Raw genomic sequence first — 19,767 nt, 5'->3', positions numbered from 1 at the left:
TTAAAACATAGGTATAATTAATAATTTTTTATGCTTACTTGGTTTGTGCCTCGTCGCTCTTGGACATAGGACTGGTTTTGCCTTGCAAATTGACTTGAATGTAACTGAAAGCGTTATTGATATCTGCGTTGAACATCTCCTCGCTGATGCGAAGTAGGTCTTCATCGGTTGTCGAGTCTTGCACTTGCTTGAGCATTTCTTCATAGCTCTTTTTCTTAGCATAGTCCACTACGCCTCCGACTACCGTGCCTATTTGTTGTAGTGTGTTTGTAGCAGTATTGCCCTGTTGTCCAGTTACCGAGTTGCCGATTAAGTTCGGCAGGATGCTGTTGAATATTTGTCCCGCAGCCGAGGCTATATCATCCGCCTGAGAGGCAGCGAAACAAAGGAATAATATTATAGTCAACTTCATTTTGGACTGATACGCAACGTTGAGTATAGCCGGATTGTGGCGTACTAGTGATCTCTGTGCCCGCGGCTAGGAGGCGATACTGCACGACCTTTGGCTGACGTCACCTCCAACTGTGTATGGACGATGGAGATATGACATGTTATTGAGATTCAACCTGCGGATTTCCAGTTTTAGCGCGCTAGCTGCGGAGAATTGGTAATGTGAATTGCTAGTTTGTAGTCCGGTAAACAAAATCGACCTTCGCCTTGAATTGCTGCTCCCTAAGTATTGGAAGTTGTGAATATAATTTGTAATACGAAGATGAAAATATTTTCGTGTTATTTTTCTATGAAAATCGACATGAATTTTATCGCACTCATTTATGTAACTTATAAGAATTGAAATTAGTTTATACGAAAATTTTATTTATAAAGTTTAAATATAAAGTCTCTGATAAGTTATTAAAATGCCATGTAAACCTACAAATGTTAGTAGCATCCGAATTAAATATTATGTAGAAAGTAGGTAATTAAATAATAAGAGTGAATTTTTCGAAAATCAGCCATGTGAGTGTAAAAGAAAGTCAGCTACAGCGAGACATCATGAGTTGCGAACGGTCGCAGGCGAGCGCGCACCTGCAATGCAACTCTTGCGTGATGCGGGAAAATCGTATTTTACTTTATGTATTATGCATCATCTCGGACCATCTCCGATTGCTGATGCTGTTAAAGAACTGTACAAAATAACCGTACTACACTATGCCCAATGATTAGTTATAAACAATTGTTTTACATGCCTAATTAATATTGTTCAATTGTTATATATGTTATAAGTTGGTAAGTACATATCGTAGTGGCTATCGAGTCGTGCGAATAATAATCTGGTTGTTTTGTTTTCTTTAATATTTAATTGATTTAATGTAAAATGTGATTAGATAAAAGCTTCTGCAGTCATACTGTACCATGTAAACCCTTGGAGTATAAGATATAGATATAAATCCATAAATTCATGGATTAAAAGAAGATATTACTCTATGTTTATTATTTAGTACGCGTAAACTCCTGCATACTGTCAGTGGTCGTTATTTGATACACATCACTTTACCATTTATTTGCTTATGAGGATGTAGAAGATTATCTTTTTATCTCGTTTTACCTTACACTAACCAAGATTTATAAAATAAACGTATGTCATTATAATCAATTTGCTTGGAATGTTTTGAATACGTCGTTGGAAGTAGTAGACGATAATTATAACATACCAATTGTGGAAAAACAACCATTCTAAAAATGGCATATTACAAGCATAATTCACATGAATGCTACAGTTTCATTTTGTGAATGATTGTTGTTACGTTTCTATTTTTTTCTTTTTTTTATGTTTATCTATTTCTTATTCAAACAATTATTAGGTAATTTTGTAAGTATTTGGTAACAGTAAAAATCTAATATTAATTAGATACTGCTTAAATATTTAAACATTTTTCCCGAGGTGATAAGTGGAAAAAATTTATAAAAATACCATTTTATACATATTAGATCTAAAGGCGAGTGCAATAGAACATAAAATCTAACTGACATGAGTACGGATTGACAAGAATGAAGAAGTTCCGATAAATTTGAGTTGTTATTAAAATAGAAGTGCACAAATATGAAACTACCTACAGTCTTAATCAGAATGTTTACTAAGAATAACGATATCATAAGGTCGCGGCCATAGATTATACGCTTGTATACGGACACGGCTGTGAAAGGTCAATCGTTTGGCCAATGCCTACATCACCAGTGATTCGAGAAGGCTGACGCGGCCCCGACATATACACATCACACGTTTGACTAAAACGTTCATTATCGTGATTTCTTAAATATTACACATAATTATATTATATTATACACAGTCAAGACGTACTTGTGAGCCACGGTGTGAAAATATGAAGCTGTGCGCGTTTGTTTTGCTTCTAGTCTTTTGTTACGTTCACTGTGAGTATTCTCTTGAATTTCAACTTTCTTAAATACGTAAGATTTTATCTAAGACAGCAAATAGTTGAATGTTTAGAAAATTTCGCATCCCATGTCAAATTTTGTTTTATATTTTAAACATATTCAAATTAGTGCACTCTTCAGTCTTTCACAATTAAAAAGATTTCATCTCAATAAAGGATTTATCTGCATTTTGTTATGTATATAGAACTGTTTATAGTCGATTATGTAACTTTACTTATACTGAGATAAGAAAAAACTGTTTAGCGTTTAACAATAATTATAACTTACAAGAAACTTACTTACCAACTAAAATGTACTCTTGTTACAATACCTAATGCTATATATAAATATTATATTCTGTTTCAGGTCGTAAAACGTATGCGCCAATAGACAAGAATGCGAACATTGCTTTCATTAATATGGAAGCCGGAGGTGGCCCACCTCCCAACAGTAACCGTACCCCACCGTCCCCTCAGAAGAGCCCTTCACCAGTTGTATCGGCGCCACAACCTACACCACCAAGCCCGACAACAACAAAACCAGTATCCCCTAGTATTCAACAAGCTCCTGTACCAGCTACACTTGCGCCTAGTCCCCTTCCCAACCAAATTAAACCCAAACCAGTCAATCCAAGCCCTGCTGTAAAACCCATAACAACTCCTGGACCCGGAACTGTCAAGCAACTGGTCAATTTCTATGATAGCCAAGGAAAAGCGAGCCCCATCCGACCTTACAGTTACAGTCAAGCAGTGAAGCAAGGTTAATGTCGGAAAAAGAAGCGATATCTATAACTGGATATTTAAATTAATTTTGGATTCATATATTTCATAATAATAAACATTTTAGAATATATTGGTTTTCAGTCTTATGTATATAATATTATTTAATTTCACTTAAATCCACTTAGGTACTATCAACCGGATACATCTCATTCTATAAAAGGCACATTAAGGCGTAAATAATTGTCGTAAAACCTATTCCAAGAGTGAAAGTAAGCTAGTTCCGCTACGGGAAATGCGCAGGAGTACCTTCGGCTGTTTCTTATCATAGACACATCTTAGTGCCGCTGATAAATATAGAATTCGCATTTTATAAGGTAATAAATCTAGAAGGTGAATATTGCATTACATTAATTGCAAAGAAACAAGTGCTATTTAAATGCAAATTTTATAATCTATATACTACGTAATGCATATTTATAACAGTTTGGGTCGTCTGGAATTTTATAATCCATTCAGAATTGAAATGATAACGGTATTTTCCGAGTTTGTTCGTATTTATATTTAAAAAATCCTTTACAGTTTCATATAATATGTTATCCAATGACATAATGACGTAGGATATGCAAAAATTACTAAATTGAATAGCTAGTAAGGTTCACGAATAGGGTCGAGCATGTGCTACTTTCACTTTCAACAATGACTCAGCCGCAGCTGTTACGTCGACAGGACCTTTTGCAGTTCACTATACCTAATAACACATGCACTCTAAAGACATATTGTGTAATACGTCCGTTCTACGTTTGCAATATTTTTATTTCGTGATTCATTCAAGAGATCCTTTTTATAACTGGAATTTGTTATGAAACAAGGAACTAGCGAATTTACCTTGACCGACATTTTGGGAATTTCCATATCGTTTATTTATATCATTTTAAACGTCCTGTTGTCCTACCGTTTCGCTTAAATGTAAGACTGTTATGAGTTATTACAAAACTATGATAAGAATAAATAAAAAGTAATCCACTTCTTTCATAGACAGCTGCATGTATAAATAATTTTACGCTTTCTTCGTGCGGTGTGAATGTTTTGTCCCTTATTATCTGGAAACAATAAAACCTGAAACTAATATTATAATGTATATGGCAATAAGTATTTGGCTTTAGACTAATGTTTAAAAAAAAGCTTAGAGAGACATTTATGACAACTGAAACATACAAAAATGTTTTCTTTAAAAAAAATCCTCACTTTTCATTCCACTACTTTTTTTTTTACTTTGCCTATATACACATCAACAAAATGTTATAGCGGGCAACTGAGCTGGTGGTTCGCCTGATCGTACACAATCACCACCGTCCACAAACATTAGCAGAGTTATTGCGTCTGCAAATGCGCTGCCCGCTTTTAAAGGGTAAAGGATATGGAAAGGATTGACGACTGAATGTATGTATAAACGAAGGGTACTATTTTCTACACTTTTCATAAACATTTATTTTAACAAGCACCCTAAGTGGAGAGCCTTAGTAGCGATTCTCGGTGGTTTAAAGATAATTTAACATAATCGTCGCTCCGCTCTTCGCTAAGCTAGTTTTACATTCAAAATTTGATCAGAATTCGCACATAGGCTACCTTTTTATACAGATACAACGCGAGTGAAGCTGCGGGTTCCAGCGAGTGAATAATAAATTTCATACAATGCTAGAATGCCCCGGGTATTCTATACATTGCCTAGATATTGTATAGAATCTATAAATTATACAGAATGCTGCGAACTTATATGTACCTGCATTGTTAAATATATTAACTATATAGATATAGAAATGATATAGAAATCTTTGATTTGAACGAAGGAGTTTTTATGAGTTGAGCATTTTCAACACAAAATATGCAGATGACGACGATTTCTATTTCGACGATTTGATGTTCTGATCGATAACGAAGTTCATCCATTCAAATTTCTAGTCACCTAATACTGGTCAGATGAGCACGAATACGTAAATCCACAACTACACCCCACACTTGCATCGTATATTGTACGTATATTTGCACGCGAGTGACCCGGGTTACATGAACAAATTTCGACACAGGTACAGTCATTACCCGTATTGTATCATGTACTCAAATCAAAACGTAACAAAGCACTGGCCCCTCCCATAGCACACGACTAATCTGCACACAATATCAAGAGATCATGCTGTGGCTAACGCATTCTCGCTGCGGCGAAAGTGGTTTTACATTTGTAGTTATGTGAAAATGCAATTTCATGGATTTCAATGAATGACTTACAAGCTATAAAACATAAAATTGACAGTCATAAAGAATGTAATATATGTGACCGTTTCTTAATAAGTTTAAATAGGCAAATACATGTATATTGATTTAGAAATGTATATTTAATGATATTATATATTATTATATATATATAACTATGGTCATATTTAACAACTTAATTATACTAAAACATAAGTAATTGGTCAAGAGGGACGGTGTAGCTTAGCATACAACACGCTTTTTTACAGAGGGTACCTGTTCTCTCTTCTCTATTTCTCTTTTGATGCTACTGTTTCTTTACTTTTTTTCACAGTTACAAAACTAATTACAACAGTCATTAAAATTAAAAAATTTTCTTTAGAAGTTCTGCAAAAGTACTTTAATAAAGTGGGTTTCACATCCAGTTTTACAATATTAAAATAATATTTTTTAACATATTATAATGCTTTATTGAGTATAATAAATGACTAAGGCTTATAGACTGCTAGCACTATTGTTTGTTTCTAGACATACTTTCACTTTCCTAAAGGCATCTCCGGGCTCAGTGTTATGAAATAAGATCCGCCCTCATTCTATTAGTGTCCGCTTTGCTAAACGTTGAATCAAAACAGTCTACTTCACCGTCAGTGACGCATGTGTTACACAACATTAAGTTTTAGACCAAGGGTCAATGAAATTAAGCTTAGGTTTCGAGTCACGTCCTACGTGACCTAGTATTTATTTGGAGTGTGTTTCATATTATCTATAATACGATAATATATTCATTGGGTCTGGTTATAAATGCATTTGAACAGAGGCAATTTATGAAATTTTAATATTAATAAGACGTTCATATAAAGGATAGGTTCTTGGACATGTCATTTTTGTCGACATGAATTCAAAAAATGTGTTATCTTTCTTCCCTTTACTCACAGATTAGCTAATAGAAAAGTGTGTATATCTTTTTTAAGTTCGTGTTTATATATATCAGTATTTTTACATACAATTTTAGTATATAATGAGTTTATAAATATCATATAAATTGGACTTATTTGAGTCCGTCTCCTCAATAATTATATTATATTAAAGAGGAATGAGGATATTGGTATTTCAATTACATACATGGCTGGTAAGGCGCCAAGAACGATACATGAAAGTGTCAAACGAGTGGTTTATGAAAGTTTCCTAACATGATAACAAAAACAACTCTATAGATATTGTTCTTGTAGATATATGGAAGTATTATTGTTCTGTTTTCGGTAGGCACTTGTGGCTTCTACACAATACGCTAGATAACATAAGCTGCTTATGTAAATTGGCACATTTTATCAATGACTAATGTAACCCGATTTCGAAGTGGCTCGCTGACGTTGCGCTTGTGACACAGTATTGTTATGCAAAACGGATCTGCGAGCGAAATGCGGTACAATAATTTAAGTGAAAACTGATAATCCACATTTTCCGCACATCCGGTTCATGATGCTAATAATATAGCCTGTAACCGATGTCTAAGTTTCTGGTAAACTATATACCAGTTAATGTACATTCTAAGGACTAAATAGTCTAGTCTTATTAAGACAGACTTTATAAGGTATATTTATAGATTATGCCGAAATATTTCTTGAAGTATTAAATTTTAATTTTTAGTTTTATAGCATTGAAATGCTTTATAAAGAGGCTAGGCGTTGCTACGGTTAGGCAAGATACGCAGGTTCGAATCCTGCCTCGTGATCGAATTTTTTCTATTCTTTCAAAATTTCTCATTTCTTGAAGTAATTAAAAATGCACACACTAATATAATATTACAAAGCTGAATAGTTTGTTTGAACGAACTAGTCTCAGAAACTAGTCGTTCGATTTGAAAAATTCGTTCAGTGTTAGATAGCCCATTTATTGAGGTAGGATATAAGCTATATATGTACCACGTCATTAAACACAATGTTTATTTTATATCTAAAATATGATATTTATAAGAATCCGGTTATAATTTGTATCCGGCTATTAATAAATAGATGAGTAGGATTAAATACGTTTATATAAATCTTGTTAATTAAAATTATTTATGCGCATTAAATGAACTTCCACGGTTCGCTTGCGTTCATTAAAAAATATGAAATTGACGGAAAGAGTGAAATCGAATAAATTGTCCATTGTGAGGTGCACGAATTTGGCAAGCATTACTTTCTGTTTTGATCTCGACATGCGTCTGAATGATACGAGATATGTAATACCAGTTATTAGTGTGAGACGCTTTTCAATTTTCTGCTACTCTTTATTTGTAGAAACTGACCGTTCAGCTAGTTTTGAAGTTATCTTGTTATTGTATCGATCAATTCTGAACTGAAAACATAAAACAAATATTTTGTACGAATTTAAGCTGTAAATTTTTAGTAAGGGAGTACTTTTTCAAAAATTGTTACCTACCTCTCTACTGAATGCACATTTTGCGACTATGTTAAATAAATTTTATATAATTTTATTATTTATAAGTGATATTTTAAAAGCTAATCAATTATAATGTATCTGTATTGCTACTGTCCTTCTATTGGTTACATTGTGATATTATATAGCCTTCCTAAAAATAGACTGTAAAACACAGCAATAATTTACAAAATTGAATCAGCAATTCTCGACATTAGTGCATTCAATTAAGCCAACAAACAAACTCTAGTTTTATAATTTTGATGTAGATATTACCAAAAAATAAGGTAACGACAACAAATGTAGGTACGTACCTACTATTATATTGAGCTATTACAATCAAATTTTTTTTTTGAAAAACGTTAGCACGGAGGCATGACAATAGTCATTACGCTTGCATGAAAGGATGTGACAAATTTGAGTAGTTCTGTTTAATCTCATGTCAATGAAACAGACCATCGATATGTATATATAACATAAGTTTCAAGATTTTGATTACATGTTTGGAGCACTCACGCAGGCAATGCGTAGGAAAGGGAATAATTTTCATTGATAGAATCAGGCTTACTAGCTCCGCAATCATCCTTTGATTCATGTTCCGAGGCAAACACATAGTAGGTGTACGCATCAAAGAATATGAGGAGCCATATTTCACATTTGTTTCAAACATAAATTTTATTTAAAAGGGATAATTTAAAAATGCTTATTAAACAGTACTCGTTTTAAGGAATATAAAAACAGTCTAAGAACAAGGAAAAACGTTAATGTATTGTATTATAATTAATAAATATGAAGTATACATAACAGAATAGCATCAAAACATTGTTCTATGTATTGTATTAGAAAAAAGTAGAAAATGCTCTTGTCAATGAAATTTACAACAATGACAGAAAATACGTTACTAACTGAGAGTTTTCTCTTATCGTTTGATCCGTTTCTTTGGGTATAAGAGAACTTTTGTTTTCATTGTCTTATCATAATTATCTTAATCTAACATTAACATAGATCTTCGTTTTAGGTTATAAGTGATGAAATTTCTATAGCTTTGTTATAAATTAATGAGAAAAAATATACAATACATTTTAAAATAATTTAACACACATAACACATTATAATCGATTCTAAACTTCAAATTAATATGTTAAAAATCTGATCTTAAAAGCAAAATCTGCGTTCCTAAAAGTATAAAAATTATCGCAAAAGTACCCCCATTTACGATAAAGCGTCACCCGTACGTACCTACACACAATTCATTCAACCGTTGTGTCATATGTCGTCATAGTTTCAAAATCTCAATCGGCGCCAAATCCGCTGGATCCGGGATATGTGCTTAGTGGAAGCACAGGTGCGGACGCGACTTTCACGCGTATAAAACCAAGCGGGTGCCGGCGGGCGCGACCAGTCCGCTTGCTAACATAGGACCCGCGCGTGCATCTCTCGCGAAAACGAAAGTGACACTTTACGAACTATTCAAATATCAGACTGTGAATTTTGATCTGTGATTGTGTGTCTGGAACAGTGATCGGTAGCTCACTGTGTTATCCTGAAACTGTTTCTTCGGACTCTTTCTATACTGAAAGCTCGCCTGAAAAGGTACGGATTGTGTTTTTATGTAAAAACGAAAGTGTGGTTCAGTGTGAATGTGCTAAATGCTATTATGGGAAAAGCTTTAAGATTTTAATTAATTATTCATTCTGCAATAATATATTTATGCCGCTGATAGAACAGTGTAAAATGAAACTTAAAATATTTATACTGTTGTTTGTGAAACGGCGAAAGCTCTACTTTGTGTTGAATTCGGTTATGAAGATTTTTAAATATTCATATAAAACGTGACCTTCATGTGTGAATTACCGATATAAAATATTAAACAAAATTTAATTACTTAATATTGAGGATACAATCAGCGTAGAAAGTTGCATAATTTCACTTTCACTTACATCACTTAAAATTGTTATCTTTCGCGTATCCGCGACGGTTGAAAACCACATTAGCATATTGAAAAAATACCACAGCTGTCACATTTTTCATGAGTGATAATTTTCGTTCTAATATAGGCCATAAATGTACGTGCTTAAGAGCCATCAGATCAAGAAGATTCTCTAGAAACGATATGTGGAGGCATGTGGAAAGTGGGCCAAGCGTCACACAACACGCATTTTATAGGTGTATCGCGGTATTTCTTGTTAAAGTTAATATGTGAAATGACTACATATGGTATTTAAAAAATTATTTCAATTATTTCTAATTACAGAGCATCAGTGTTTCTGTTATTAACTTTAAATAATTTAAAGAAATACTGTATTAATCAACCTTACGATTATCATTTTGATTTGGCGTTATTTTACGTTATATATTTTTGAAGGACAGCACTTTAACTGAAAAGGTTAATTTTTTTTTGTACGAAAGATATAAATTCCAGTATGTGCATTTAATTTAAACCATGTAATTGTAGGACAGTATAAAAATATTTACTTATGTATTAAAACGATAGGGGAAAAAATCATTGTTTTATAGAAACTCTGATATCCTTACAATAAATGTAGTGACAGCCCTTTAAGACGAATTTGCGATTGCGTTCAAGTTATCTTTGAAGCGGATACAGGAGCTAGCTACATATCGTTACCGAAGTTAAGTGCTCTTGTGAAATTTGTCTACATTGTAGGATCACACATTCTATTGTTTAGACTCAAACATGTTTCATAATATGCACAATTTTAAATGGGCATTGTGACATTTTGAAATCCTTTGTAGTAATAATTACGGTCAGAGAATCGAATAAGGCTAGATTTGCACCATCTTATTTTTTACTTGTATTAGACATCAACGCTGTTAACAATACTTACTAGTTATTTTGTTCAGCTTTTCTTTTATCTGTATAAATAATGCCTGTGAATGGGATAGAGCTAAAATCAGATTAGTTGAAATTGATAATTATAATGTTGTGGAGTTTAATATCGTAATAATTATTTATAATAGTTTTAATTTACTTCATTATTCACCGTAAAGTTATAAACTTATTGTTGTATTTGGAACATGAACACATTGTTTTACCCATAGTCAATATTACGAATCTTCTGACACCAAATCCATCGAATCGAATCGAAAATTGCTACGTAAATTTAAGTGTGAAGTCAAAGCTCATTAATATCTTAATAAATGTGGTTGATTTTATTAATTTTGAATATGTGATATAAGTATCGTCACTTTCTCTTGTCATATAGATTTCATATTTGCGAGTAAAAATTTCGAGTGTAACGTAAGCAACGAGGTGAAAGCCTTAATGAGTGTGTTAAGATTTAATTCTTGACAGAAGTCTGGGTGCACTGTAATTAGATGCGTTTTCTGAATACCTATCGTAATCATCTAGAAATAATAATGGTTTTTTTTTTCTTGTACAAAATTGATGATGATTAAAAAATAGAACTTTATAGTCTTTTCGGTTTAATTCAGTTAACTTAAGTTAGTTTTAAATAAAAATTGAGAGGTATTTTCCCCAAACAAACAATAAATGTAATTTACACTTACAAACTTAAATTGAAATTGCACACTTAAAATTTATATATTGACGTGTTCTAAGAAAATTCTGTACATTTATAGTTGTATTCAGTAGAAATATTGGGCTACGTTCGTCGTTCCATGTACTTTATGTATTGAGATAAGTTATACCAAAATTCGCCAAAGAAATAAAATGAATCTGGCGCCAATAAAATATAGATGATAATTCAATAACTCCCATAAGTAGTTACCACGTTAGCATTCATTTACATTCAAATATGATGTTTAGACGAAGCGTGTTTACGCCGCGCGCGCGCGTCGTAAAGGAAAGCGAGTCAGTGTGTCAGAAATGTTCTTAGCCACTCCCCGTACCATCTCTATAACACTTCACTTGTTCAACAAACGCATTTGTTTTTAATTAACATTTTGTTGCCTCAGCAACGCTGTAATATATTTGCATCTTGTCCGTATATTTTTCGTTTCTAGATGCCAATGGATTTCACGTAGATTCAAATGTTCCCTCTTCCGTTTCCATTTATGTTTATTTATTAATACCTTTTTGTTCTTTATAATATATTCTAAATATGAAGTTGAGGATCTTGTTTGTTTGAGTGACGTAATCTCAGGAAGTACTAGTCTGATTTCCGAAATTCTATCACCTGAGAAGTAAAATATTAAAGTTATATAACAATATCTTCTAGGGATTCAATTAATGGTAAATAGCGTAATCCAAACCCAAAACCAAATCAAATTGGTCATGGCGTGTTCAATGTAATGTTAGTAAGAAAAATAAACTCAAATAATCTCCAGGTGTTTGCAACATGATAAAAATCTAAAAGACCTTACATATTTTTTATTATTATATATTGTAGTTACACAAAGTAACTTAGAAAATCAGAATAAATTATATAGAGACTTAAACTTAAAGCACAATTGGCGGCCTTGCGGGTAAACACCATTTCTACCATAGTAGGCAAGCTTTAAGAAGAAATGACGTGTGTAAAATGGCTACAAAGAAATAACGTCCAAAACTATGATAAAAACGTCTCAAAAACAAAAAGTGAACGTTCATAACCTAAATCAGATCAATAGTAATTAAAGCGTTGTACATTTGTATGTGTTATCTGAAGGAAAAAAAAAACTTTCTTGTTCCGTGTTTGTGATCGCATCTAAACTGTGAACCACCTCGGTATTGTTTCAAGGCACACTTTACAAGTGGGACTCAGTTTTCTTTAGCTTGGGAAATGACCCACGAGACTCGTTATAAACCCGGTTGACTAGATTAGAAGATCGTTATTCATGTCATAATATAATATACATATCCACCTTCGTTATAATGATTTAATAAACTTATATTTAATAACGTATGAGAAAATGTTCATTTTTAAACTTGTTAAATAGTTTACGTTGAGTAAAATATCTACCGCATTTTTATTTGATTATGAGCACATTTGACAAATAATATTTTAAACAGCAATTGCTGAAACGGTGTTATTTAAAATAACGATATAAAAATATTGTGCAGAGGTTTCCGATAAGCGCGTGTAGATTTTGGTGGCCTGTGGTGTCCATCCCGTCTTAGTCACACCTCTCAAAATTGTATGTTATATATAGTTATTTATACCAAATTACTATGCAGAGTAATACGAACGAACATCATGCACAAATGATAAAATTGTATGATCAAAGTTAGAACAAACGCCTTGCGTCCGTTTCTCGGTAGACGCGGTGAGATTGGAACTATAACTTTACAGTACGGAGTACCTGCGACTTCAATAAGCCTCACAATAAACGTTTAGCATCTTAATATTCTCTGATATCCTGTCTATGAAAGCCTGAGTCCATCAGGTTCTGCTAATTATTTCCATGGACTTCCTGTCATTCCTAAAACGTTTGAGTGTTAGTTGATTACTGCTCGAATCTGTTTTAAATTAGGCCACCACACGTTGAAGAGACACCAAACGATCTGACAATGGCTTTGAAGGGGCACCGAACATTTATCTTGATCATATATTTAATATTATTTGTGCTCATTCGTGTAACTTGCCATCGTAATTTAGCTTTAATCACTAAAAGATTTTTGAAAAACTCTATTTACCAATCAAATGAAATCTACGATTATTAAAAAAAGTTAATTAAATTCGATTTCCTATGATCGTTAAATATATTAATATTTTACCTAGAACTTTTTTTATTCAATTAATATACATGTGTGTCTGAATATAATTGACGCCCGTGCACAGCAATGTAATATCGATTCTCGATCATAAGATTACGTTGTCACTGAGTTTATTAAAAACTTACATTTCATACAAATACGAGCCTCATAAAAACTTGCATAATTTGCAACTATAGAAAGTTACGTTAACAATGTGCCCATTATTCAATACTAAACGAGCCCGTATAAAATGTTACTAACGAGATGATAGCGCCCCCATAAATTTTCGTTTCCAATCTCCGCACATGAGTTTCCGCGGGGAAATTGATCTGATTTCACTTTTGCTGTACCTGTCTTTCATGGGAGACACTTTGGAAGTTTCTCCCTTTTACATTACGAGCTATATTTTACATGAAATATATTTTACAAACCTTCTAGATCATGGCAATTTATGTCTAAAGTATAGGCTGTCAATTTGGAAATGGTAAAAGCGGACGATACAGATGTTTACTTGAAGTATAATGGTGATATCACTATAATATATAGAATAAATAAATTGTGACAAATTATTGCATCGTGAGAAAAACCATTTAAAGCGAAGATTTTCCTAATTCAGTTTATATATATTGCGATACCAAAACGATCTTGGCAAAGAATACTTTGTCATAAACCTTAAACATATAATAAACTTTATTAAATACCAAAATCCCTTAGGATTCCTTTTCACAGAAAACAACTATAGATGTATGAGCTTATTTCTTATTCAATGATATGGATCATAATCAATGAGAATGTGACGTGTAAGTTTTATTGACAATAATATGTCTCTATAAATTATACTAGAAGTCCATAACTGGTTCCTAATACCTCACACCGAAGGGCTGCCTCTACTAAACTAGTGCATTATTTATTACATGGTCGATTTCTCGCAAGCCAATGGCGTTTTCTCCACTTTCATCTTGTATTTACGGGTGCGCACTTGTTCTACGACTATAACATTAATCAGATTTAGATAAAATTACACGAAACATATTACGGTATAACAAAATAAATTGACGGAATGAAATTATTATATGTAACATTATTATCACGTAAGCTTTCAACTGTCAAACCGAATTTTCGGTAGCGAAAAACCGCTAACCGCTAAACACGCAAAAAGTTAATGCTCATTTTAAATATGAATTATCTCGGATATAACTCGAAGGCTACTTAAAATTTTTTAGACAAATTTCACCATGTAGACAACTTGATGGATGTTTTAACACGTCTTTAATTTTACATTTGAATACCGAAGCGTAATGGTAATTTGTTACAAATATATTTTGAAAGCACTTTCACTTCTATATTTCCGCAACAACGCAGGAAGTCAAATTATGGCGAAAATAGCATTGTGTTTGGATCTTATTGTGGACATAAGGCAGGTGTCTAGCTACAAACAATAGATCAGATAATTCTCTGCCTTGTGACATAATGTATAATATATCTTAACTTTCTCAATTGTTTGTAAAATAATCTTCTTTGCTTTTTGGTTACACATCTTCAGTAGCCATGTTTACTTTACGTAATGCCACAAGATTTTAATACAATTATAATGTATGTTGTACGAAATTGTTTCTAGTCAATTGAAGTATTTTTATGGTTACGATTTAATGGTGATTCTTTTGTGTTTTATTAATTATATTGTTTTTTGTTTTAGGTTTTCTCCTCTACAAAGCACACACAAATTTATGCCACCAAGAATTTTATTTGTAAGTATTTATTGATTTCAACGTTTGTTACATTGTATGTATATATAGCGCCTCCCTGCCCAAGAATCTAAATATATTATAACAAACTAACGTTATAGGTAACATGCATTCCGAATAGGTATAAAATAATAACTTCATATTTTATCAATTATTTTATGAATCTAAGGTAAATTGAATAATTTATATGTTAATTCAATACACAACTTACATTCTTGTGATACAAAATTATAACGCTACCTTGTATTAAAAAAAAACATTCATATTATTGATTAATTCTGTCGATCCAAAACGCGTTTATGAAATTGAATTACGCAACGGTCGTTAAAATACGGAAACGGCAGCTGATATATCATGCTCTCTCGAACATTTCTTTGCCAAAATATAACACTTTCACCGAATATAATTACCGGAGTGCGAGGCGGTTACGGTTACGTAACACATCTGCGAGTCCATTTAGAATATACCCATGAATGCGAGTGAAAGTTGCCAATGAAGGATCATAGGTACTAGAGGTCGCACGTTTTACAATGTGATAAATGTGTTCTTTGCGTTGGTTGCACTTGTTTTGACATCAAAGCTCACATTACATTACTTAACGTTAAATATGAATCGGAGTGAAAGCGGGGCTTACTAAAATATAATATTGTCGAGTCATTGTCTTAAAATGGTCATCCGTATTGTGATTTCGACACAAAGTCAAGGGTCCGTGCACATCCATTATCTCACGGTGTTGCACAACACCGGGAGCGACGGCCACGTCCTTGAGCCATAAACCAACTTTCTCCATACTTTTTTGATGAGCCGTCCATTTTCTTTATTCAATTCTTAATGGATCATGAGTTTCGAGTGGAGTGCCGTGCTGGAATTAGTTATTTCCTTTGCTACATCATTATTATTCAAGTTACGAAATGTTATTTAAAATTACAAAATAATATAATAATAAAATGTATAACAACTAGTATGTTAAATATTACATAGACATTAATAAATAATAGGTTCAAGATTTAAAGAAAGAATGTACGTATGAAATAGAAGAATTAGATCATAATAATTTTAGCGTTGCACAAATAATATAACCGTAGGTCATAATTTTTTACGTAAATTTTTTTCTTTATTGATATGTATTCAAGATAAACAATCAAATTATTATTTTGTGGAATCTGAACATACGTAGATCCTGCATATCTACAAAATACAATGTACTCCCAGGAGACCAATCCGTAATCTACTATTACTTAAGAGGAAAAGACGACGACGACAGAAAGACCTATTGAAAATTATACAAGCAGTCCTAAAAGGAGGTCCTAGCGTGGGTATTATAATTTATATAATTATTAATTAATTATAATTTATGTAATTAATTTTTAGGTACACATAAAAAAAACTGTTGAAAACTATGTACATTAAAATTTATTGCATATTGCAGAGTGAGCCTGAACTGTTTCAATTCCTTAGTTAACATACTAATGAGTTTCTATAAATTGATTAATGCATGCATATTAAACCAATCAATTTAGGTACACATAATTTGAAAAACAACTACATTACCTCTATGAAAAAAAATTAGGGCTCACTGATTGAATGCTATGCTTTCTACAGTGATGACAATAATTAACAGTTGATTTGACGGGATGTAAGTTTTCTATTCGTCAATGCTTGTTACACGATAGCTCCGTATCGGTTGTCGGACGCACTGATGTAGGAACAAGGTTTCTCTGATCGGAAGTTCCGGTATCACGAGAATGGAAATATTGGGAAGAGAGAATCTGAAACCGGATTCGATGTGACCCACTTTTCTGACGGTGATTAGGCAATTTATAGTTTTATGTATTTCAATAGATTTGTCGCGTGTTATTCCTGCGCTACTCATTTAGGAAATAGAATCTATTTTTAGTTATAGGATTTATTTATTGAGTATTTTTGTATTCAATTTGTTGGAAATTGGTTGATTTGTACTCATTTTTTGGTTAATTTAAATTATACCAAAAATAAACCAATAAATTCTACGAAGAAAAAAGAGTAATTTATATTTCACATAGAAATTTGCACAAAACTGAAAATATTACTATCAAAGGCTAATTAAGGGTAAGATTCGATATCTTACATAACCTAAACTATGTTTTGATTATTAAATAATCAAATGTATCAAACGTTGCACAATTATTAGACAATTACATTTATTAACGTCATCAAGAGTCCTCGTCATTATTAAACATACACTTATGATTACGTAGTAAAGGTCAGGTTCAGGCTAACGTTCTATTGCAAAAAATGCTTGCTTGCGGAATCCTCACTGTCATACCAATGAAAGTTACCGGATTATGTGCTAATGCCAAGTGCGGCGAAGAAAGCGAGCCCAGCTTCGACTATGAAGCTTTTTAATATAGTCATCTCGCTCTGCCAACTTTGGCGTGTACTCGTAAGAGAAAGACTATGTACATTTTAAAAGAGAAAGCGGGCCATGTTACGTTTCTCAGTGCCATTATCACGGGCATTGAACGTAAACCGTCATTGGTCGCTGCTTTGCTGTTTCTGAATCTTTGAATAACGTCTCTAAAGTCATGACCATAAGGTTGATTTTTGAAGTTGTATTTTGTAGATGTTGAGGTTGGACAGTTCGCCATTGATACAGAGATGCAAAATTCGGAGAGCAACGAACTGCGGGTGCGGGTAGTGGAGAAAGTGTTGCGTGGTGTAACCTTGAGCCTACGTCGCTTTCGTGGAATTTGATGCGACGCGTCAGTATAAACAAATCTCACAGGTGTATAGTTTGTAATTGAATTATGGATGATGCTGATGCAATAATTTGAAAATATAGGTACAAAATTATTTAGCTATTCTTATATATTGTCCTTATATGAAGACAAACGTAGTAAACGTAGTAAGGACATTTATAATTCTTAGATAAATTTATAATTCACAATGAAGTTGTAAATACATAACATATATATGAATATAGGTACCTAAATGAGATTAACTTAATTAGCATTACATGCTCTTACTCGATGTGAAATCGTAACATAGTCGATCATCCAGAAAGTGAAAATTGTGGTAACACATCAATAAAAATTACGCGAAGTCCAATGTTTTTCATAAGAAACGAAAGCTTGTAGAACAAATTCAATGGCACGTGTGTCTCGCTCGTTATATTATCGTAGGCACATTGGCAAATTATGCCATTCTTGGAAACGCATGAATGGCGTTCGATTATTTTACTGTTTTTTATGACTGGCTTGAGAGAAATCGTTCGTTTATTATTGCTGCAGGCACAGTACAGCAATTTCTTTTAATTTCTATTTTAGGCTCTGTTTTAAACATCTAGTCAATTATTCATTGGGTATTTGACTTTCCTCGTAATTAATTAAGTAAAAGTTAAGATTGTAAGCAGTAAATTAGGAGGCGCAACACTCTCTCATATATTTAAATAAAACTAATCAGAGCTGAAAGTGACTTAGCTAAATTAAACCAGAAATTATGTTAAATCATGGTCATTGCTGATTTTGTAATGAAGGTAATTGCTGGCTTTCTTTTTTTAGATTTTTAAAGTGAAAAGTCTAAAGTAGTACTAATAAAAATGTATTTGTATTCTCAACATGATTAGGAAACTGGCAATATCTTTAATTTTCATATTAGAAATATGTATGACACGATAGGAGTTTTTTTTGAAGAAGCTAATTCTATATTAGAACTTTGATTGATCCAGCATTTTATAACTAGCTAGACTCCGTGCTTGCTTTTGTTGTTAAAAAGTAATCTACATTTGTCCAGAACGTTATCTATATCTGTACAAAATTTCATATAGATACATGCATCCATACATAAATAACAATTGCTATACACTTTGCAAGCTGGAGGATTTATATTATCAAGAATTATCACTAATCAAAAGATAGCTTTAACCGTACCAGAACTTACAAATATATAAAACAAAATGTTCCTTTGTTAAGATGTCAAAAGTAATTGTTTTGCGTGTGACTGACTAATTTGTACTGTCAGATGATTCATTCATCAGAAGACGAAACTTAATCACCCAATATTTAGAGCAGCTTTCACTGTTTTATTGGGCGCTGGACAATAAATGAACTATTATAGCTTGCATAGTAAATTTTAAAGCCAAGTTTAATGAGGGTTTTGACAGCGTAATCAGAGCCAAACTCTTAGATATAAACTTCGTGTTTAGCCTTAGGCGTAACTTGTACCTTTTTACATTTCACTCATAATATACATATACAATTTGACAGCTCAATTTGTATTTTTTGTAGGCGTGTACCAAAAAGTAGTTATTGAAATATTATAGACCTTAATTTTTATTACCACCGGCGATTAAAATAATTACTTTATTAAAGGTATGTAGGTTTTGTGAAGCAAATTTTTTACATAGCCCGCTCTAAAGTATACTGTAATTAACCGCTCATCAAGCATGTAGGTATATTCACAATGATGAATCTATTACGAGAAGTATGTAGGTTATTAGAATATAAAAATCAGAGCTCTATGAAAATGACATACGATTTGTTCTTTGAAACATATTTTTTTCGCATCATTTGTATAAAATGTTTACACATTTTTGAACATTTAAATTTTTTATATTTATAAACAC

At 32.5% G+C, this 19,767-nt stretch overlaps 3 protein-coding genes across 3 annotated transcripts in view; 2 read left to right on the top strand and 1 right to left on the bottom strand.

The window, feature by feature from the left end:
- LOC119829304 (poly(U)-specific endoribonuclease homolog) overlaps positions 1-551 on the bottom strand; it is a 4,903-nt gene extending 4,352 nt beyond the window's left edge. The window contains exon 1 of the mRNA XM_038351758.1: positions 39-551. Coding sequence (XP_038207686.1) covers positions 39-412 — 374 coding nt within the window. The 5' untranslated portion in view covers positions 413-551. The remainder of the gene's footprint in view (positions 1-38) is intronic.
- A 1,730-nt stretch (positions 552-2,281) lies between these two features.
- LOC119829302 (vegetative cell wall protein gp1-like) lies at positions 2,282-3,223 on the top strand. The gene is made up of 2 exons (XM_038351756.1): positions 2,282-2,370; positions 2,740-3,223. The coding sequence occupies exons 1-2, from the start codon at positions 2,322-2,324 to the stop codon at positions 3,135-3,137; spliced, it is 447 nt and encodes a 148-aa protein (XP_038207684.1). The 5' UTR covers positions 2,282-2,321; the 3' UTR covers positions 3,138-3,223.
- Positions 3,224-9,139: 5,916 nt separating this feature from the next.
- LOC119829788 overlaps positions 9,140-19,767 on the top strand; it is a 23,182-nt gene continuing 12,554 nt past the window's right edge. Inside the window, exons 1-2 of the mRNA XM_038352496.1 lie at positions 9,140-9,356; positions 15,116-15,167. The gene's annotated coding sequence lies outside the window, so the exon portion shown is untranslated. The remainder of the gene's footprint in view (positions 9,357-15,115; positions 15,168-19,767) is intronic.

Source organism: Zerene cesonia, chromosome 10, assembly GCF_012273895.1.
Source record: "Zerene cesonia ecotype Mississippi chromosome 10, Zerene_cesonia_1.1, whole genome shotgun sequence".
NCBI classification, from domain to species: Eukaryota; Metazoa; Arthropoda; class Insecta; order Lepidoptera; family Pieridae; genus Zerene; species Zerene cesonia.
This window is presented reverse-complemented; position numbering and strand designations above follow the sequence as displayed.